At 41.4% G+C, this 23295-nt stretch overlaps 1 protein-coding gene across 2 annotated transcripts in view; it reads right to left on the bottom strand.

Annotated features, from left to right (window-relative positions):
• The window catches only part of Khdrbs3 (KH RNA binding domain containing, signal transduction associated 3), a 163532-nt gene that overhangs the window by 93801 nt on the left and 46436 nt on the right, over positions 1 to 23295 (bottom strand). For both annotated transcript variants that reach the window (XM_052161316.1, XM_052161317.1), the window contains exon 2: positions 5316 to 5434. In XM_052161316.1, the coding sequence (XP_052017276.1) occupies positions 5316 to 5434 (119 nt within the window). The remainder of the gene's footprint in view (positions 1 to 5315; positions 5435 to 23295) is intronic.

Below are 23295 nucleotides of genomic sequence, written 5' to 3'. Positions count from 1 at the left end.
CCATGCAAAAGGTTTGCCTGGGACATTTCTGCTCAGTAATTTGTCTGTCCATGCAGTGGTCATAACTCACTTTCTTTTTATATAAAAATGTATCTGTCTATGTTTTTGAGTAAATATGATCACAATCTGACATCTACAGGTATCAACAACAAACTGTCCAAGTCTGAACAAAATATCAAGTCAACTATTCTGAGCCCTGGATAGTGACAGAAAACAGGCAGATTCTGAAATACAGTCAAGACCAGAAACAAACAGCCGGGTATAAAGGTACTAAGTTTAGAGCTTTCACACCTGAGAAGCAAGGTCTGAAGCATCCATGGTACTAAAACACAAAGGAGCCCAGAAAGGGTTAGAACAGAAGATCTGCCAAGATCTTAGACTGCCCCTAGACTATATATATTCCCTGGCATTAGATGTAAGGCAAAGTTTAAAAAAAGAACTCAACTCATTCCCAACTCATTACAGTGTAAATATAATAATCTAGTTTATTAGCTACCAATAAGGCATCAGTGTCCTTCAGAACTGTAACAGACCTGAGGGCTGCCAGAACACACGCTTAGTGTCCAGGATACAACCCAAAATTACTCACCATGACAGACAAGACAACTCCTCACCACAATAAGATAGTCCAGCCTAATACAATGCATGACTTCAGGAGTTCCAGAGTTGGCTTTCACTGCACTCAATGGCATAAAGGAAAGTTACCCCTGCACGGCTGGAGACCTGGCATACCCCCAGAAACCAAGGAAAGCTGGGTACAGCAGCCTGCATCAGCAATCCCCAGACATGGGCAGCAGAGACAGAACATTCCCAGAAACCTGTGTGCTGGAATAAGCAGCTGTGACAGGTCAAAAGAGTCATCTTGTCTCAAACAAGGTCAAAGGCCAGGACCCACACCTAAGGTTGTCCTTTGAATTCCACACACACACATTCATTAACAGGCCCCATCTTACTTACTTACTTACTTACTTACTTACATACACACACACACACACACACACACAATTTAAATAGACCTATAACCTGTATGGAAATCTAAGCAGTCAATAAGTTTCCCAAACAAACAAACAGCCAAGTTACAGACAATTTTAGGGCAGAATTCTACCAGACTTTCAAAGAAGACCTAATGTTAACATGCCTCAAATTATTTCACAAAACAGAAACAGAAGGAACACTGCCAAATTTATTTTATGAGGCCACAGACACCCTGATTGGCAAACCACACAAATATTCAGCAAAGAAAGAATTACAGACCAATTTCCATCACGAACATTGATTCAAAAATACTCAATAAAATACAAGCAAATGAAATCTAAGAACACATAAAAAACACCGTCCACCATGATCAAAGGGGATTCATCCTAGAGACTCAAGAGTGATCCAACATAAGGGAAATGAAAGGAAAAAACAAAAACAAAAACCACATGATCATCTCATTAGATGCTGGAAGAGCCTTTGACAAAATACAACACCCCTTCATAGTAAAAATCTTGGCGAGATCAGGGATACAATGGACATACTTAAACATAATAAAGGCAATTTACAACAAGCTGATAGCCAGCATCAAATTAAATGGAGGGAAAATCAAAGCAATTCCACTAAAATCAAGAACAAGAAGAGGCTGTCCACTCTCTCCCAGTCTATTCAAGAGTACTTGACGTTCTAGCTAGAGCAATAAGACAACTGAAGGGGATAAAAATTGGAAAGGAAAAAGTCAAAGTGGCTGAATATAAGATTACCTCCAAAAAAAAAAAACAATAAACTGAACAAACAAACAAAAAAATAGTATTCTTCCTATATACAAATAACAAATGGGCTAAGAAAGATATCAGGGAAACAACACCCTTCAAAATAGCCATAAATAATACAAACTATCTTGAAAGACTTGCATGATAAAATCTTCAAAGTCTTTGAAGAAGGAATTGAAGATGTCAGAAGATGAAATGGTCACATATGCTCATGGCTTGGTAGGGTTAGCATAGTGAAAATGCTCACCTTACTGAAAGCAATCTCCAAATTCAAAATAATCTCCATCAAAATGAACTGATTTTTGCTAACAACTTTTAATCAGATAAAATGCTGGAGTTTTAAGAAATGCCAGCCACCCTCAGGACTAAGACTAAAGTGTCAGGTGCAATGTTAAGGTCCCTCACTGGCCACAGTAGGTATCTCTGACCAAGTGCTTCTCAAGAGTGAGCATCCTTAGTTTTTAACTTTAGCACTAGTTTGTATTTGTGGAATCACAGCAATTAGACTGCAAGTTTTGACCATTCACAAGTCTAAGAAAAAAATCATATAGACTACCTTACATTTTAAAGGGCTAATATTATATTCTTAAGACTGTCTTAATCTGCTTATTATTCCTGCATTATAAAAATGGAGCACATCACCTGTGACAAAAGTAGGTTACAGGAATAGCAGGGAGAGTTCAACAGGAATATCTGAGATTTATTCTGATTATACCCAAACATCAGAGGTAGATGTATGCACAACAGAAGACTGACTGAAAGAAGCAAGGACATGAAATTAAAAGCTCATATTCATTTGTTCTTATAAACTTCACCAATAATAGTAAAGCAATGATAAGATATAAAAAGAATCACACGCTTCCTTTTGAGAAGTAAAGGGTTCCTACCTCACAGCCTGTGTTGAGTGTTTTACCAGAAACATAAGTAAGGAGAAGTAAGATGCTTATACAGATGGTATGATTGTGTAACTAGAGATCCTAACAGATCTATCAAACAACTTAATAAAATTAGTAATATAGCAAAAGAAAGAAGAAATGGACAATAAAGATAACAAAAGATGTGTTAAAAACTCAGACAATAAATAGCTTAAAATCCAATTTCTGATAGAAAATAACCATGAATATTCAGACAGGAACAGAAGCCATGTACCAGGAAGGTAAGCAATGCTGTAGGAAGAATCTGAGCATCTCTACAGAAACTGACAGTCACCCCACACTCCGACATGGCGGAGTAGGACCTGGGAAGAGGGCACAGTACCCAGAGCCACCAGCAGGTCACTCCAAGTACAGCCAGAGCACAACAGGCCACTGTGCAGAGATCCATGAATGAATTCGTAAATTTATATGGAACTGGGAAAGATCCAGAATATGTAAGTAATCCCAAAATGAAGGTCAAAGCTGGAGCGATTGTAAATTCATGGCTCTACATAAAAAGCTTCAGTAAACAAGACTGTGGTCCTGGCATAAGGATCCATAAATACATCAATGAAACAGAACAGCACTCATAAATAAGCCTCACTTCCTTAGCCATCGAATTTCCATCAAAAGTGCTAAATGAATACACGGACAGAAAGCATCGAATCCCGATGAGAAAAGTAAAAACAAGGTTGACTTTTGCCTCATTCCATCTTTTGCCACAACAAGATACTTCAACAGAGTGAGCTATAATGAGTGGAAGTTTATTGGCTAACAGTTCCATAGACTGAGCCACTCAAGAGCAAAGTACCGGAATTTGCAATTGGGCGGGGGGGGGGGGGTTGTTTTGTTTTCTTTTGTTTTAATTAATCCACATTTCAAACCTACTCAACCATCTTTGTGTCTGCCTTCTCCCCTGCTAATTTAAAACTCTTCAAAAACCAACTTGTATGCTGAAATCCTCTTGGTAGAGTGGCTTCCCACTGGAGAATGGTCACCTTACCATTCTGAGGGACTTCGTGCTTCCATTCTACACGGCTGCAAACATCCCACACAGAGAGCAAGCATACTAGCTTAGGTCGGTTTTCCTCCTGTTTTCTTTTATTTTATTTCAGTATGCGTGTAAGTAAGATGTCCACAGGTATGTGGGCAGTAATTAATGTCTGTTGTCTTCCTCAGTCGCTTTCCACTTAGTTTTTAAGACAGGATCTTTTAGGGCATCCATAGCTCATTATTTTGGCTGGACTGGCTGACTTCCTGTATCCACCCAACCACTGATAAAGTTGCCATGTGTGCTGCTATGCCAGCATTTACATGGGGGCTGGAGAACTGAACAAAAGGTCTCATACCTAAGCAACAAACACTGTCCCCACTGCGTCATCTTCCTTTTATAAGCAGCACCTGTCATCAGTGTGGCCACACACACCCCCTTCAGGAACTGTCTAATTCTAGCACTTTCCAACAGAGGGATTGCTAGAGGACACATTTAACTTCTAACTTACAATTTAAAAAACCCATTTGAGATGAACCCCTCCCTACCTTTAATGTAAAAGCTAAAATGATAATTAAAGAAATTCTAATAAGAAAAGGAGAATGTATTTATAATTTATTAATGATTTTAATATTTTTCTGAGAATGATTGAAGGATTTAACTGTAAAACAAAATATTTAAAAAATTAAAGACTCCTCAAAGTAAGATTCTACCAAAACACAGTAAGTTCAAGACTAAGCTAAATATTTCCAAATGCGAGCTTAAAAAAGGACTTGTACCTTAGACCATGTAAGTAGTTCCTACCAGTCAGCCATCAACACACATGTAACAAGGAGAAAAATGGGTCAAAAATACTGTGACTTTTACAACAGCAGACACAAATATACAATGCTGTTACTCATCAGGCCAATGTAAGCTAACAACACAAGAAAAGACCAATACAACACAATGAATAACAATAAAACCCTGACAGTGGGGCACACTGGAGAAGAAATGTGGCACAGGTAGGCCCAATCCAAACACTTTACCTGTGCTCACACCATGGTGTGGAACCACATTGGGGGAGGGGGCATGAAGGAAGAAAAAGAACAGGAATTCTTTGAAAAAGAATACGTGGCATTTGACTAGAGAAATGAGAATCCCTGTCATAAAATGCCTTGTAATAAAGCACTCATACAATGTAATGTTTAACATGCAGCTGGAAACCATCTGAACTAGCTCTGCGGCACTGGGTAATGAAGACTGTAATACAAAGAAATGGACAATGGTATAAAGACAGCACTGTCTGTCTAAAGCACAGACAGACTCCTGAAACAAAGTTCATGACAACGGGGTGGGGGTGGGGGGTTCCTCGAGCATCCACATGCAAACACCCAGTGCTGCTCTAGCATCTCACATCAACGATTTCAGTTCTGAACGACTCATTTTAAGTGAGGAAACCTTAGAGAAAGGCAGGCTATGCACATGGCTAGTGATATCAATGACATCATGATATCAATGTTTCTTAGGACTCTACGATTTATTCTGGAATCAAGCAAAAGATTCAAATCACTCCATTCACCAAAAAGGTTTACTGAGCTTCAAGTGTGTGACGGCCGGAGCCCTAGCTCCAGCGTCTGCTCCTGGGCGCCGTGTGACAGCAGTCCACAGCTCTCGCCTTACCTTGGGAAACTGCTTTACAGGAATCAACACTTTCTGCCCCAGCTTCATGTTCTTGTTTATCACCACATCGATGTACTTCTCTTCATCCTTGCCTTCTCCCTTCTGACACTTTTCTATTTCTGTGGAGGCAAAGAGACACCCATGAAGCCTGCGTCAGAGGGCAGGTGTGGAGCCAAGCCAGGCTAGCTCTACTGTGGAAGGAACTCAATGAAGGCTGTTAAATTAGCATCATTTTTCTCAAGTAATGACAGATCTATTTTACCAAGGAAATCTTCATAAATGAAAAAGGCACAAAGTACGGCTCTCAAGGCAGCCCTTAGCTAATGAAGGCAAAATGAACAACCACAAATTAAATCATCATCATCATCATCATCATCATCATCATCATCATCATCATATCCTCTGTCCTGTTCTCAGGACAGCGTCGCACAGCACCAGTGTGCTACCTAATTACTACTGTTGCCTGGCATTCTACAGCTTGTACTATCAAGAATTGGCTCCAAGACCCATAACTGAAGTGTGGGGGTGGGGTGAGGGGTGGGGGAGGGACCTGAGAGAGGTTAGAAGGAGGAAAGGGAAGGGGGAAATAATGTAATTATATTTCTATTTCAATTTTTGTTTTGTAATTTTTAAACCTTGGCTCTAAGTTGGCTTGACAAACACAGATGGCCTGCCGTCCGCAGGCTCCCCAGCTGCCGTCCACCTCCTCACATCGCACCATCCAGTGCAAGGTAACACACTGGCTGCCGCAACGCAGCCCACCTTCCCGTGGTGCACAATGAGCTCATCTCTTTTTCAAGGCTCATCCATCTGAAACTCACTGATTCTCCTTCCTCGGGGAAGCATCAGGAACGAGGAAATTAATCCCTCCTGACTTGGCCCTCACAGAACACGTGAAGAGACAACTCTATTACTCTAAGTAGGAAAAATGGAGGTGGCATCTCTCAGCAGAGCCCCAGTTTCTCTACTGTAAAGCCTACTTCTACAAACATCTACCGCCTGCCGCCTGCCGCCTGCCGCCTGCCGCCTGCAAGTTTCAGACTGGACATGACATATACTTTTCCCCAATTTGTGTACCGTCACCAGCACTTGGTTGTGTACAAGAGGCACAGTCAGGTGCTTTCACAAGCAGGTTCTATGGACTTTCTCCCCAGCAAGTATAAGACCCAAGGCCCAGAGAAACAAGAACTGGTGGTCATGTAAGGGTACAGACAAGGACCTGCATACATCACTGTTCTTGTTTAATTTGCAAGCACACACACACACACACACACACACAGAGAGAGAGAGAGAGAGAGAGAGAGAGAGAGAGAGAGAGAGAGAGAGAGAGAGAGAGAGAGAGTCTATGTCTCCCCCCCCCCCCAGGAGGAGGTGCAGTGCATGGGTGTGCAGGTCTTGCTCTAACTCCATCTTGACAGTATCACTGAGCACCTGGCTGACAGTCGAGGTCTGATAGTGTCAAGAAATACTTCAATGGGAACTAGACTGGTGGGGGAGGAAAAGAGAAAAAGGGAAGACTCTAAAGGTGAGAAACATTCAGGCATTTTCCATAATTAAATCCAAAGTTGGAAAATTTCAGGATCAATGGCATAATAAGAATGTGATAAATTATTTTTAGTCTTCAATAAAAAGCACTGAGTCCTCCAGGGGGACCTAGAGGAAGGGTATATGGAAACCCATTGTACAACCCAATTAAAATGTAATTTGAGGAAAGAGTAGAGAAGGTTACCTATGAAGGAGGGGGTGACTAGTGGGGGGTCAAAGGTGTAAGTATACAAGGGGCGGGGAAGAGATGGTTAACCAAGACTAAGGGTGTCTGAAAAAGAAACTAAATAGAAGGTAGGACAATTTCAAAATCTGCTTGTATTTTGTTTGTTTGTTTACTTGCTTGCTAGCTTGCTTTTTAAGTAGTAATTCAATCCGGAAACCATGGCTATTAAACAAAAACTGCAGTGCCAGGCACAGAACACCTCCCCAGAGATATCCAAGACAACACAGGCTACACCATTGCTCTTGGCACCCACCATAACCACGAACTAAAACCCAGTTGCTGAAGACACGACCCCTGTCGGTCAAAGGACATAAAGAAATCAACTGAAACCCTATGAAGAAACTTCCTCCCTACTGGCTAGCTCTCATTAGGCTGCTGGGAGATAACAGACATCAGTGGTCTTACCCAGCAATGAACACCGCAGGATGCAGCACCAACAGACCAGGAAGATAGGACACCGTGCAGAAGGAGTGTGACTGTCAAGGACTAGTCATCTGCTCTCTGCTTCTTCTGCCCAACAGGAGGGAACTTTATGCCCGGTATGGTTTTATAAGCCTTGTCTAAAGGGAGGGTACTCAGGAGGATGGTCACACATCCTAGGGCAGAACCTGCTGTTATTTTTCTAAATGGCCATGCTGTCAAATTTCCCTCTCAATAGGGCCTCAGTCAGACCCTTCCTTTTGAACTGAGCAGCATCATATTGACATAGGAGACTAAGTATTCAGCCAAAAATAGGTCCTGTTTATTAAACACCACCCCCAACTCTCCATGACTCTTGGAAGAGGAGGCAGAAAGCCTGGAAGAAGCTGGCTGAGAAGAAGCGCTGTGAAATGTAGTCCCCTGGACATGGCACAGCTACTGCACTCATGAGCTCACAGCAGCTACTTACTGCACAAAACAAGCCGAACTTCAATATGAGCAGGGGAGGAGCTCATAAGGCCTCCTTCCTAATGGAGAAGCCAGTAGCATTTGTACAAGCTGGGGAAGGGAGACTCGTTCTTGGGGGTGTGACCTCTGGTAGGCTGACCACTCCAGTGGATGTCCCACACCCACGCACTTATGCGTAACATTAATTGGACTTAGAAGATTATTATTTTTTTATTTTCTATATTCTTTGTTTACATTCCAAATAATTTTCCCTTTCCTGGTTCCCCCCTCCCCATAAATCCCATAAGCCCTCTTCCCTCTGCCCCTTCTCCAATCAACCCCCTCCCACTTCTCTGTCCTGGTACTCCCCTACAATGATACATCAAGCCTTTCCAGGACCAGGGCCCTCTCCTTCCTTCTTCTTGAGAATCATTTGATATGTGAATTGTGTCTTGGGTATTCAGAGCTTCTGGGCTAATATCCACTTAACAGTGACTGCATTCCATGTGTGTTCTTTTATGTTATGACTGGATTACCTCGCTTAGGATATTTTCTAGATCCAACCATTTGCCTAAGAATTTCATGAATTCATTGTTTTTAATTGCTGAGTAGTATTCCATTGCTTTTTAAAAAGAGAAAGGTCAAAGAGTTGGGAACCTAGGAGAACTGGAAGAGGGTAGATCACAACTGTATATATGGTTAAAGATCTCAAAGAAAAAATATAAAATAAAATGGCAATAAGTCACAAATCAGCTGCTTCACTGAGCATAAGACTTCAGCTTCAGTTAGTAAAAGAAAATAAATCCCATCTTTTATTATGTAATAATTAGAAATAATCTTTGACACAGAACTCAACAAATGAGGTAAACTACAATTTACTTTAAAACGATTAGATTTTTCCCCATTTTTCTTCATATGTTTGTGAGTAGTATGCATGTATGCATGTATGTATGTATGCTTCTGCGTGAGTGAGGACAGGTATGGGTGGGTGTACATGCTTATGTGTTTAAAAGTACTAGTGGAGGCTGTTACTATAGGAAATCATCCTTAATATTCTGTTTCCCTGCCCATCCTGTTCATTGAAGCAAGGTGTCTCAATCAAACCCAGAACTCATGATACTGCTAATCTTGTTTAGCCAGGCTGCTCTGGGAGTCTATCTCTGCCTCTGTGGCTGGAACTAACATGGGCTGCTACACCTTCCTAGCATTTATACAAGTTGCTGGAGATCTTAACTCTAGCCCTCACTTTACTGGTCCTCATTTCTGCAGGCCAGCATCTACAAGTTTTATTATATGTATACTTGGTGATTATGAGTCATCTGATGTTTTCAAGAGATCCTGTGTGTGTATGTGTGTGTGTGTGTGTGTGTGTGTTTGTGTGTCAACTATAACGACAACCTCTAAACTTAACTATCTTATTATATTATGCACTCACTGTAATCATGCTCACATTATCTCCCTACAGTAAATAAGAAAATGGTAACCAAAGTAACTTCCTGGCATGGAGGGGAAGTGAGTAGCTTTTGTTTTGGTTTTTTCTTTAATTATATGACTATTATTATTAATTAAAATATAAAATTCAAATTTTGGAAAATTGTTTTAAGTTAGAAAAAAAATTTTTTTTATAAATAAATTCTGGACACACAGAAGTTTTACACATTGACTCAGAGTGTAAAAGCTGTGCTCTCCTAAGACCCAACTCACTTGGTCCTTTCCTGAAACTGTGATGGGCCATTCACCTGCAGTATGTCTCAGTTAAATGCAGCTTGAAAACTGCATGCAAAATCCTTTAAGAATCAGTAGTATTCACTCAACTACCATCACCTGAACCGAGAACACTAACTATCATGAATCTAAAGTCTATTTAGTTCTGAGATACACTATGTACCAGGACAGCATCTAGAGAGCAGAGGCAGTGAAACAAACATAACATGATGCACAAACTGCTACACAATGGGGTTAGTTAACAGCTCTGGAATGTGCAGGATTACTTAAAAATCTGGAAAATCCAGGACCAAACACTTAAAAGATTTCGGGAGAGGAACCACAGTCAAATGGATGTGGATGTCTAAGCAAGGGGAGGAGGCCCTGAAAAGCACTACTGCAGGACGGCCCATCCTCATAGCGAGAATCCTAATGACTCATAGCGTCTCTTATAATGTCCCAAAATCTTACCATCACAGAGACAATAAATAGATGCTAGGTCTTGATGGTTGGACCCAGGTTCTCACAGAAGGCTGGACAGATGAAAGTGGGGAGACTGGGTCCCTTTGTTCTGTGCGGAGGAGGAAGGAGGGGAAAGCATGCCAAGGCAAGCCAGGTTCTTCACGTCCGGATGAAGGTGACAGTTCAGTTACAGACAGGGAGTTGCACTAAGAATCAGCTGAGGCCACAAAAGCATCCCAAAGAAGAGAGGATTGGGCAGTGCATACAAAGTATAAAATGACAGCTTGAGCGATACAGTGGATAAAGGCATGGAAAGGGGAGAAGCTAACTCTTGGAACGAGTCGCCAATGGAAGCTGACACTTATTTAAGAGTGGACAGAGGACTGAGGAGAGTGCTGCAGTGAGGCACACGCCATGTTCAAAGAAGCATGGAACCTAATGCTGTTCCTGTTGAAATCACTGCACAGGGATACCTCCACACGCTGCCTCCCCTCCATCCTGCTCTGTCCTGGACCAGACCACTCACTGAGTCAGCCTGTTTCCTATACTACAACACATCGGAGTACTGTGTGTCTAGCCTTGTTTCCTATAATAAAACTCCATGCACACTGCCTAGCCGAAATTCTACTTTCTAAACCTTCAAGTCCCTGCACATTGTTCTTTGATGGTTCCTCAGCTATCACTTTATATTTGAAGTCTATCTTAGCCCACAGACTATCTCCCAGCACGTCCTCCTGCCCACGTTTTGGGTGTGCCTCACAGAGAATGGGGACGACACTGACTCAACATCTAAGCATCACCTGTGCCTGTCTGCTGCCTCAGCGGCTTGTTCTCACTCTGTCCCCACACCTCAGAGGGGCTAGTCACAATCTGCCATTATCATTTCAGAACTCAGAAATGCAGGCCTTCCTTAACATGTATCCACAAAGGCCATTCACATGCTTTTATTGACAGAAGAATGAACGCAATGAATCTTGTCCTCTGTGTGTGTGTGTGTGTATGTGTGTTTTTGTCTGTGTGTGAGAGAGAGGGAGAGAGGGAGAGAGGGAGAGAGGAAGAGAGGGAGAGAGAGAGAGAGAGAGAGAGAGAGAGAGAGAGAGAGAGAGAGAGCACACCTGGGTTACAGACTGTTGTTACAAGATAGGATGGGAAGGCAAGTATTAAGGAGGCCATGAGTTCCTGTGCTGAGTGCATTCAGAACTTATATGTTCATACGAAACCTGTTAGCTTGAAGCTTTCCTGCTGCAACTTGGCCTTCCTGGAGCTTCCTTCTTGTTAAGTAACTGACCTTCAAAATGGGACTCCAGAAAGAAATAGGTAAATTAGAGTCATCTGAATGGTTTAATAAAGGGTTAGCCCCAAAAGCAGAAGAGATGGCTCAGTGTTCAAAAGCACTTGCTGTTCTTGCAAGGGACCTGGGTTGGGTTCCCAGCTCTCACATGGTGGCTCACACCCATTCATTATCTCAAGTTCAGAGGGAAGCCTCACCCTCTTCAGGCATCTGTGAGGCATCAGGCATGTACTCAGTGCACTTACACACACACACACACACACACACACATGCACATGCATGCACAAAATACCCAAACACATAAACTCAAACTAAATCTTTTTAAAAATTCTAACAAAGGTATGGATAATCATAGCAATAAAAATTAATTTAATAAAGGGATCACATGGCTAAGAAGAAAGAGGAATGAGGGTGCAAGGACTGGGTAGGGTCAAGAGTAAGACTTGGAACTGAGGAAGACAGGAAAGGAGACAGGGTAGGGGACACCAGAAGAGGTACTATGAGAGGACATTCCACAGAGGCGGGCAGTCGAAATCAGGCACACTACAGGGAGAAGAACAGAGAAATCAAATACTCAGATGTCTTTCTCCCTACTGCCCATCTTATGCTGGTAGAAGAAAGCATATTGTTGGCCATTTGCACAGGGAGAGAGGAGACTTGACAGCCTTCTGTGCATACATAGCCCAGCCCGCCAGGAGAGAGAGATCTCCCAGCAGTGCTTTCACTTTTGAACTCAGAGGAGTAAAGACACAGGCTTACAGGCTCACAGGAGGAACAAACTCCAGACAACAATACCAACTAGCACCAGAGATAACCAGATGGTGAAAGGCAAGCACAAGAACCCTACCAACAGAAACCAAGGCCACACAGCAACATCAGCACCCAGTTCTCCCACCACAGCAAGTCCCACATACCCCAACACACAGGAAAAGCAAGAGTTGGATTTAAAATTGTATCTCATGGTGCTGATAGAGGGCTTCCAGAAAGACTTAGATAACTCCCTTAAAGAAATACAGGAGAACATCGGTCAACAGGTGAAAGCCCTAAAAGAAGAAACACAAAAATCCCTTAAAGAATTACAGGAAAATATAAAAATCAAGTGATAGATGGAGAAACCAAGATATTCCATGATAAAACCAAATTACACAATTATCTGTCTACAAATCCAGCCCTAGAAAGGATAATTGATGGAAAATGCCAACAAAGGAGGGAAACTACACCCTAGAAAAAGCAAGAAAGTAATCTTCTTCTAATAAACCCAAAAGAAGATAGCCACACAAACAAAAATAACATCAAAAATAACAGGAAGCAACAATCACTATTCCTTAATATCTCTTAACAACAATGGACTCAACTCCCCAATAAAAAGACATAGACTAATGAAATATTTCTCATATAAATCTTCCATTTTATCAGAAAATGTTTATAATTCCCCTTTTAATTAACTTAGTAATGCTTTTTTATGTCGACCATTTTATCTGCATTATTTTTCATAATAATCTTCAATTTTAATATCTTTCTATATACTTTATTTTATCAGAAATGTTTTCAATGTAAATCTTTGATTTTATTACAAATGTTTCTAATTTCACCTTCAATTAATTTAGAAAGTTTTTATATCTACCATTTTATATGTAAAATTTTCCATGAAATAGTCAATTTTAACATTTGTCTATTTATTTCTTGAACTTTACCAGAAATATTTTCCATGTAAATGTTCAATGTTATTTGAAAATGTTTATAATTCCACTTAGAATTCCACTAAGTTCAATCAACTTAGAATTATCTTTATGCCTATCATCTTATCTATATAATTTCCATGATAATCTTTAATCTTAACATGTTTTTTCTATATATTTCTTCAATCTTATCAGAAATATTTTCCATGTAAATCTTCAAGTTTATCAGAAAATGTTTATAATTCCACTTTCAATCAACTTAGTAATACTTTTATACCTACCATTATTATATCTATATAAAATTTTCCATGATAATCTTCAATTCTAACATGTTTTTCTACATTTTTCTACAATTTTATCAGAAATATTTTCCATGTAAATCTTCAATTCTATCATAAAATGTTTCTATCCCACATTCCAATTAATTTAGCAATGTTTTGGATGTCTACCACTTTGCTCTTTAATTTTCCATGGAAATTGTCAATTTTAACATGTTCATCTGAAATATTTTCCATGTAAATCTTTAATTTTATTATAAAGTGTTTTTATTTCCCTTTACTTCCCTTTTCAATAATTAAAAAAATTTAAAAAAAAAAAAGAAAGCATATTGTTATGAGCGTGACAAGACCCCAAAGGACACACCTGCCTCTGAGGGACAGAGTGGCAGCAAAGGCGGAATGCAGCAGACATGTAAGAAAGGCCTCTGGAGAGTCTGACAGCTCCTAAAAAGGCCCTTTGAGCTCAGTACACACCATGCCCCACAGCAAAGACAAGGCGGAACAATGAAGTGGTGCGAAATCCATTTGAGCACTGGCAGTTTGATTATTATGACTTTGGGGACAATGGCTCATCATGCATGTGGCTGTGGGTTCTCTTTCCATTCTAGAAACTTCCATGTCCTATATCATTTTACAGAGCAGGATGTCCATGCTTAGAGAGCCTGCCAAAAGCAGGCTAATGAAGGGGGAATCCGGATTCCACTGCAGATGATCTAACATTGGAGGCCAAGGCTTTTCTTTTCTCTCTAAAGAACACACATGGGTTTTATCTGTGTAAGCATTCCACTTGTGAGTGTGCCACACCGTCTTGTGAAGCACATTCTTACTGCAACAGAATACATAAACTTTTCTTCGCCTGGCAAAGACAAAACACTACACCTGTCCGGCAACACCTGTAGGTTCTTTACTCTAGTGTCTCACAGGTGTACACACACAGTATTCTGTTGTGATTTGTCTGTGCCATGTACTATAATGTCCTCAGCAATCACCCTTGCTGTACTGTGACATGAGTCCCTCTTTACTCCGCTGGCCTCTTTCTGCCGTATATCGAGCCAAAGGCCCCTGGACTTTAGCAGAGCTCATGCTGCTCTGGAAGCATCATTGAGTCCTTCAAACCCAGCATGTCGACCATAACACCTGCCAAGACAGGAAAAAGGGCTAAGGAAAGTCCCTCAGTGTCAAAGACCGGAAATACACTAACCCTGTCTTTTGGCTTCTTGAAAACTACAATGTATCAACCAGGATGAACTTCTTGTGAGTAAAAAACCCTGTACCTTTTAGGACTACAAGATTTAGGCAGGTTCCAGGAGCCAGCAATACACATGTGCTATTCAGCTCTACGAGTATCTGTGTCTTGTCTAGTACACTTACCTCGGAGTCAGCTACTGTCAACAACTAGCAATCCCTGTCTCGTTTGAAATGAGATGTGACAATGTTCTCAGAGCTGTAAACCCCAAGTGTCCCCAGGCCCTGTGAATGTAGACACAGTTGCTCCTCCTCCTTTCCTCTGCTGCAATGAGGCTTCTCTGTGAGAAGTGCTGTTTCCCTGTCAGGAGAAGCTTGCAGTGATAAAACCTCGAGGACAGTGACTGCCTGTGAGGTTTCAAAGTGGAGCTAAAGGAATTCTGTGTGCCATTAAAAAGACCCAAATCCAAATGAAAAGGCAAAGAAAGATTCCTCTTTAGAGGAAAACCTGCTCCCCTGCTCCAGGATGGTGGATCCAGATGAGAAGAGGCAGTTAGTTCATGGTTTTAAAGCATTTATTGTTGGTGGAGAGTTGTGATGAGTGAAACCATACCCCACTTTCTCAGGGCGGGCCTGAGTTAAATACCTTCTGCAGGGAGGAGTGTCTGGGAAAGAGAGCTTGATTGGCTAAGCCCTTCAGACCTTTAGGTATCTCATTAAAATGGAGATCTGTCTTGAGGCTACCTGATCTGTGGTCACATCCTCTGCAGAGGGGCTTGGGGCATTATTGCCCTATGTGACTGATGGCCACAGAATTATGGAGAGCTGAGGCCTAATGTCAGGAGCCTAGTGTCTGGGCGTGTGGCAAATGGCCTTCCGTCCCTGGCAGGAATACCTGCTGGGTCTCAGGGGTTTAAACCTACCTCAACCAGAACACAGGCTGCCTTTCACAGTCCCACAGTGGCTCAGCACCCACAATTAGACGAGTGATAGCAGACAGGCCCCATCTCTGAACTCCAAAACCCTTGAATCCAATGCTGAGTGCAAAATTTATATGTAGGGATTGAAGAACTATGGTGGTTCTTCTTGGTTGTCAACTGGACCTTGATAAAATATCTAATAAGAGTTTTTTGTTCTCCTTTCTCCATTCCTACTGTTAACCTTTCCCAGTCTTTCACACAAAGTGACCTTTTACAAGGGTAACGGTGAAGGCAACCATCAGACGTGCTGGGGTCTACTGGATACTGGTCTGGGATTGATTCTGACTCTGGTGACAGGTTGACTACAGTGGATCCCTTTTTCCATGGAAAGTAGAGCACTCTGTTCTTATTGAAGTAGACACTTACTCTGGATATGGATTTGCTGCACTCAGTGCTTCAGATCAAATGACTGTGGACTTACAGAATGCCTTAACCACCATCACAGTATTCCACACAGTATTGCTTCTCACTTCACAGCCAAAGAAGGGCAACAAGGAGCCCACAATCCTGGAATCCATTGGTATTTCTATGGTGCCCACCATCCTGAAGCAGCTGGCGAAATAGAAAGATGGAATGGCCTTTTGAAGACACAGTTATGGCACCAATTAAGTGACAGTAGCCTGAAGGGCTGGGTCAGGGTTCTCCAGACGGTGGTCTATGGCATGCCATGGTTTCCCTCATGCCTAGGATCCATGGGTCAAGGACTCAAGGGGTAGGAAAGCAAAGAGCTCCACTCCCTATCTAGCAGCCCACTAGAAAAATGTTTGTGTGCTGTTCCACCCACCCTAAGTTGTTGGCCTAGAAGATTTGGTTCCAGAGGAAGGAGTGCTCCTGTCAGGAGCCACAACAAACATTCCAGTGAACTGGAAGCTGGGACATCTCCCTGGTCACTTTGGGCTTCTGATGTACCTAAGTCAACAGGCTAAAAAAAGGAAGTATTAGGAAGGATGATAGATGGAGATTGCCAAGGGGAAACTGGATTGCTTCTCCACAACAAGAACAAGAACAATTATGTCTAGAATGCAGGAGATCCCTTAGGGCACCTCTTGGTGCTACCTATGTCCTGTGATTAAAGTCAATGGGAAACCACAACAGGACACCAGGCACCATAACAAAGGGCGGAGCCCCATCAGGAAGGAAGGTATGGGTCACTCCTCCAGGAAAAGAGCCAAGACCCGCTGAGGCGCTTGCTTATGGTGGAGGAACTACAGAATGGGTAGTAGAGAAATGTGGCTTTAAATACCAGCTCAGCCATGTGACCAGTTGCAGAAATGAAGATAACTGGTGAGTATTTGTGTCCTGTTTTTAAAAATATGTTTGCACAGATATTTGTATTCCCATGATTTCTTTACTATGTAATATAATATCAGTTAAGAGAATATTGTTATATTTTAAGTTTTGAGATCTAAAAGAATGTATCTCAAGAGTCATTGCTACCTATTATAAAATGTATGTTTGAGGTTGTACCTTGTACAAGGGATAGTCATGTTTTGTAATTATGAACTAGTTAAAAATCGAATGAATGTGTTTGTATGAGGTATAGTTGTATCATGTCAGGCATAATTATGACATGGTTATTGTTTTTTGGTAATTAAACATGCTATAAAGACACATAAATGTGTGTCAAATTGATGTGGAGTGGACTTGTGGTGGCTATTCTTGGTTGTCAACTTGACTACATCTAGAATTAACTAAAACCTGGGAGGTTGTGCTCTGCCTCCATGCTCTTGCTCTGCATGTAAAGTCCATTCCTTCACTGGTAGGTATTCAAGCCTGCTTCTCCTGGATTCCAGAGTATACCAAAGACCAGTTGAGACCTCCAGCTTTGTGGACTGAACAACATGTATGGGATATACATGGGATTTATTATATATGGACTATTAGATTCATTCTGTAAGTTCTGTTCCTCTAGAGAACCCTGATGAACACACAAACGCTCCAAGAAGAAACTGAAACACAGCACCTCAAAAGAGCCCAGGAAGTAATGCAGCAGCACACTTACCAGTGTATGGCTGCCTCAAGGATCACCACACCCGTGTCACTGATTGAGACCACTGATGAACCATTGAGAAATAAGAGATCACAACACCTATCCTACAGGGTCAACCTGTCATTTTTGAATGACAAAGCACTTCAAAAGTTATGACAGTAACATGACACAGGCACCTTCAACCTAAGTAGTTCACATTTGTCAAATAAAGTGGCCCCTGAAATAGGAAGTTCTTGAAGTATAGCATTTCTTTTCTAGTTTAATTTTATCGTTCTTGAACATCACATAAAAAAAACAAAAAACAAAAAACAAAAAAAAACCCCACAGCTCTATATCCAACTCTTCTGTTAAACATTCCCGATCCCAGATCTGTGGACAAGTGCCACTGCACTCCATGTTCACAGTCCTCTACTCCACCCAAAAATGGTGCCTATGGGAGAAAGACAACTCTGCCTTACCTTTCCAGTGTTCCAACTCCTAGCACAGTGTAATGGTTTGTACATGCTTGCACAAGAGAGTGGCACTACTAGGAAGTGTGATCTTGTTGGAGGAAGTGTGTCACTGTGGGTGTGGGCTTTAAGACCCTCCCTCGCCCCAGCTACCTGGAAGCCAGTCTTCTCCTGTTTGCCTTTGGACTAAGATGTAGAACTCCTAGCTCCTTCTGTACCATGCCTGCCTGGATGCTGCCATGTTCGTGCCTTGATGATAAATGCACTGAACCTCTGAACCTGTAAACCAGCCCCAATTAAAAGTTATCCTTTAAGAATTGCCTTGGTCATGGTGTCTCTTCATAGCAGTAAAACCCTAACTAAGACACACAGGAAGGGTTCCATGCATGGCTGAACAGATGTTTTAAAATAGATTGGAATGAGCTAAGCACGTGTAGAAGGAGGTGGTAGCCCCTGATGAGATAGATGTTCTTCTAAATGTCACAACTTACTAGTTTTTAAAAGGTATTGTGTTAAGAATTCCGAGACCTATGAGAGAACAATACCCAGCACCACAGAGAACCGGAATGAAAGTAACTGGGCCTTTGCTAATGCGGATCAGCCTGCACAAAGAAAATCAGTGTGAAATACGGCCTTTCCAATCACCCTAACCAATGCTTTTAACCAAAACATTAATCAAAAAAATCTATACTAAAATGAGGAATTCATGTAAGGAGAATGAAATGCATGTCTGACATTCAGAGAGCCAGTTCAAAGTAAGTGGACAATGCAGGTGGGATTTAAGAGTGATCTTCAAGGACTCACAGACAGCATCCCCACCCATCAGAAATCCTATTTGACAGATTACTACAATGCTACTGCACCTGCAGCTCTGAAAAGAAAAATTTACCTTCCAATTCCATAAATGTTTTCATTACAAATAATTTGAATTAAGTAATATAAGCCTAAACGTACACCTCTTACATCCAAATCAGGCTTGACTATGCTAAGACCTGCCTAACCTCCACTGACTCACTCAGCTCATAACCTTGCAAATGGCGCTGCATAATAAAAAAAGGATGGCATAGCAGAGTAGACACCTATCACTGCCTCGTAAGAATGCACAGCTCATCATAAACACACAAACACACTGTAATAGAGGGAAAGAGCAGCACTCTAAGGAGTAAGTACCCTTGGAAACACACTAATATAATAATAATAAATCAGAACAAATATTTTTAGAGAAAATACATAAGGTTAAAAGCCTACACATAAGGAAATGACAGGCACATTCAACTAAGGGAAAGGAGAATGAAATTATTAATTGCACATCTTATGGGTAATTAAGAAAGCAAAGAATTGCTACTGGGCACTAAGATGCATTTATAGAATACTCCCCAGGCAGGTAATCCCTGAGACAATGCCACGGGACAGAAAGAATCATTAGTGCACAGGAGAAAGTGCTATGACATCCTGAACATCCCAGGCCTGCGACCTCACTGCTGGGCTGTCTGACACCTAACCTCTCACTCCTTCCTGTCAGTATTACTGTTCAGGAGTGATTTTTACTGTGAGTATAAAAGAAAGGTACTTTGGATTATTATTACATTTGGGGACACTCACCATGACATTATGCTGGAGTGACAAGGGAGTAGAGACTGAGAAGGAGACATCAAGATTGGAGTGTGAAAGTAGCCAGGTAGCAACACCCTCAGCTTCATCTGAGGAACAGAGCAAAACTGGACAAGGCTTATGCATCTCCTAAGTAGTATTTTTGAGGTCCTTTCCTCATAAAGAATCCCCATTCTGTGTGCTCTGGCTGGCCTGAAATGCCATATATAGCCCAGGCTGGCCTTGAACTCACAGCTGCCTTTCTCTATCTCTCCCGGCACAGGGACTAAAAGAGTGTCACCATACTCTGCTTCCCCTTTCTTAATAAGTTATCTCTGTGTGCCAAGAGCTCTCTGAATACAGATCCCAGCCTGGCACTCTCTGAATACGATCTTCCTTTTCTGTGACCCTCAGGGCTTCCTGTTTCTCAGACCACCAGGTCCAATTAAAAGGCATGTTTTCCCTCCACCTTCTTCTTCCTGGCCAGTGGTGGGATTTTCAACTTGTCTATCCTGTTTACATGAGTGCACCCTGACCCTGAACATTAATGAAACTGCCCTTGGGCTTTCCAGGTGAACTTTTTAAATTCCTCCAAAGATAGAACCCTAATTCTAACAGCATTAGAGGCATCACAACTATTAATAGTCACATATAAGCAACTATTTACAATATCTAATTTGAGATTTATTTATTCCATTAGAAGAAGACAAACAGCAGCATCACTGAAGATGGTGCTACCTCCCTGTGCTGCTATGTAAGAAAAGAGAAGCGGAGCTCTGAGAGCACCATCGCTGGAAAAGGAGGCACACCCACACACTGCATCAATGGGAGAGCCAACAAATGCCCTTAGGGACCTGCCCGCGCCAATCAAACACCTTCTGTGCGTCCTCAGACACACTGGCACGCTCAGCTCTGGGTTCCTGCAGTCTAAGGCCTCAGTGTCTGAGGATACTGAATGAGCTGGAGTGTACCCCAAGTCATATACGACGCAGTTCGTGTGTTTCTCATATTCATCTGCTACGGGACAGTTGACCCCACGTCTTAACTACTGTGTGCAGTGCTAGGAGAAACACCAAGGTAGAGAAACATTCTTACTGACTGCATTTCCCTCTATAGATGTGGGGCTCAATGGCAGCCCTGGTTTTAGTTAAGATCTCTATAGTCTACATTCACATTTCCCCCAAGAGTGTGAACAGTTCCTGCACCACTGCCAGCACTTGTCTTTGCATTGTTCCTAGTATCTCCTTAATCTCTTCATAATTATAAAATCTAAGTTTCCTTCAGAAGTTACCATGTTCTGGCCCTCAAACCCTAAGTTATTAATAAAAATGGCTGTTGCAGTTTTGAAACAATAATGGTTAAATAGCAATTATAAATTATGTGGACCCTAACATTAGTAGAAGGAACCTAACAAGTTCAGCAATTATTGCATTCTAGGCAATACAGGTTTTCTTTTAGTCCTTACAAACTGCTCAGAACAGAAACTATCCCTTCCCTTCTCCTTAAACAAACAGCAGAGCTAAAGTTTGCCTGTACGATTGTCTCAGTCAAAATTCTGCTGTTTTACAAAATACCACCCTACAAATATGATGATTTTGAGACAAAACAAAATCTTCTTAGCAGTAAGCAAACAAATTAGACTATGTTTATTGCCCAGGAAAAAGGAGAGTTGTCTGCATCCACTGACTCTTTACTAAGACATTAACACGCCGCAGAGGAGGTTTCTGACATAGGAGGCCCACAGCCAGACAAACATCTGCAGTTCCAGCTGTGCACATGGCAAGGGATGAGTGACGGGCTTATGGTCACATGCAGGCTTACTAATGCTAATGCTGACACATTGCTCTGATGCTGGCACATTGCTCTCTTCAGACCCACCTTCATGTCCAACAGTAGCAAAAGGAAGGACTAAAATTACTATTTGTTGAATGAATCAAATAGAAGGGATTGATTCAGTGATTTAAAGAAGTACCAAAAAGGACAAGCAGGAAGAAGGAGCTATGCGACAACAAAGCCAGGGTTTGTCGCCTGAACACAACAACCCCACCCTTGACTGCTCCAAAGACTAGCTTCAGTATAACCCAAAACATTTGTCAGTCAGGAAACCCACAGGCCATGTTTAGTTAATTCGAGCTAGTAAGGATTTAAGTCAATAACTTACAGGAGAAAGCAAGAATTACCATTAAAGTCTGAGAAAAAACAAAATCTACCTTTTAGTTGTACCTCAGGGTTAAGGCACATTTCTCACTTTTAATTGCAAACACCATTAAGTACTCTGCAAAGGACCAGCTATCTTAAACAATTATCAGGCTCCGAGGTCACCAATTAGAACCCTGCAAGGATTTGAATTAAAAAAAGTTTTATGATTAGGTGGAGTAATGATCCAAGAAAGAGATTAGTTCTGTTCAGACCACACTCATTATAAAACCCATTTCCTTTGTGTGAGGATTCAATGTCTTTCTCTTTTATCCCGCTGGCATTATCACATGTGGAGATAGAAATATGACTGTACCAATAACATTCTATAACAACCATATCGCACAAGCATTTTAGTCTCTATTACTTTCATATCTAATAAGATTACAAATGAGAATTTTTCTATTGGCTAGATGGACAATAACACATACAATGGCTGAATTCAAAATAAAATCAGAGTAGAATTTATCATCTCGTTATTACACATGGTTAGGTCAGATCTATAATCTGCCCTGCTCACAAGCAAGGGTGAAGGCAAATAAATGTTTGGAGAGAAGCCAGAGAGACTAAGCACCTCTTTTTGTATGATATTATCTGGAGAGGGCACTTTTATTTAAAATTGAGCTCTAAAGATAAATACAATAATCCACAGCTACAACTAGATTCCAAAGGAAACATCCAGTGAGAGCCAAAGGCACCAAGGAATCTTTAAGAGATAACACACACACACACACACACACACACACACTTCAAACACACCTTAACGCTGCAACAAAACATATGATGTCAAATACACATCATGCCCACTGATCTTAGCCAGCTGAAAATTACCAAAGGAATATAAAATATCTAATAGCAAAATACAACTGCAGTATAAATATACATTCCGATTTGATTTAATAAACACAAGAGAAAGTTATCATACTTATGAAAAATCAATTATCACATACTTTAATAGTCACAGCCTCAGAGGGTACCATCCATCTTGGTATAGATGTATACAACTGTTGAAAATGAGCAGCTCCACAAGTACCCTAATGCTGGAGAGAGTTCTCCCTACTAGTGGTCCTCCAGACACATTTGATACACTGCCTGCCTCTATTGACAGTGGACAACCAAGCTGGAGATTTCCTTCATGGGTGTCATGTTAAAAGGTACAAAGTTTTATATTCTACATTGAGTTGAACATGAAGTTTGTCTGGGGATCTTACAAAGAAACTAGCATTGCCACGGCCAGACAATGACACTTATTAGTTTCCACTGTGTCCTTCAACCTTAAAAGATTTAGTTCAGTGAATGTCAACCCAGAGGTTTTACTTGCCAAATCTAAGGCTCAATGTGTGACTCACCCATTACTGACAATGGTCTGTCTGGGCAAGTAACTCAGAAGCAGAGTAAATAGAGAGCTTTTAGTGCATAAAGCTAACGGTGATGATCTTCAACAGGCGGCCTGTTGTCTATTTGCTATGTTAAGTACTGTTCAATGATCTATGAGCCAGTGACCAAGATGAACACTCCAAAACCAACAGGGCTCAGGA

Source organism: Apodemus sylvaticus, chromosome 17 (genome assembly GCF_947179515.1).
Source record: "Apodemus sylvaticus chromosome 17, mApoSyl1.1, whole genome shotgun sequence".
NCBI lineage: Eukaryota > Metazoa > Chordata > Mammalia > Rodentia > Muridae > Apodemus > Apodemus sylvaticus.
This window is presented reverse-complemented; position numbering and strand designations above follow the sequence as displayed.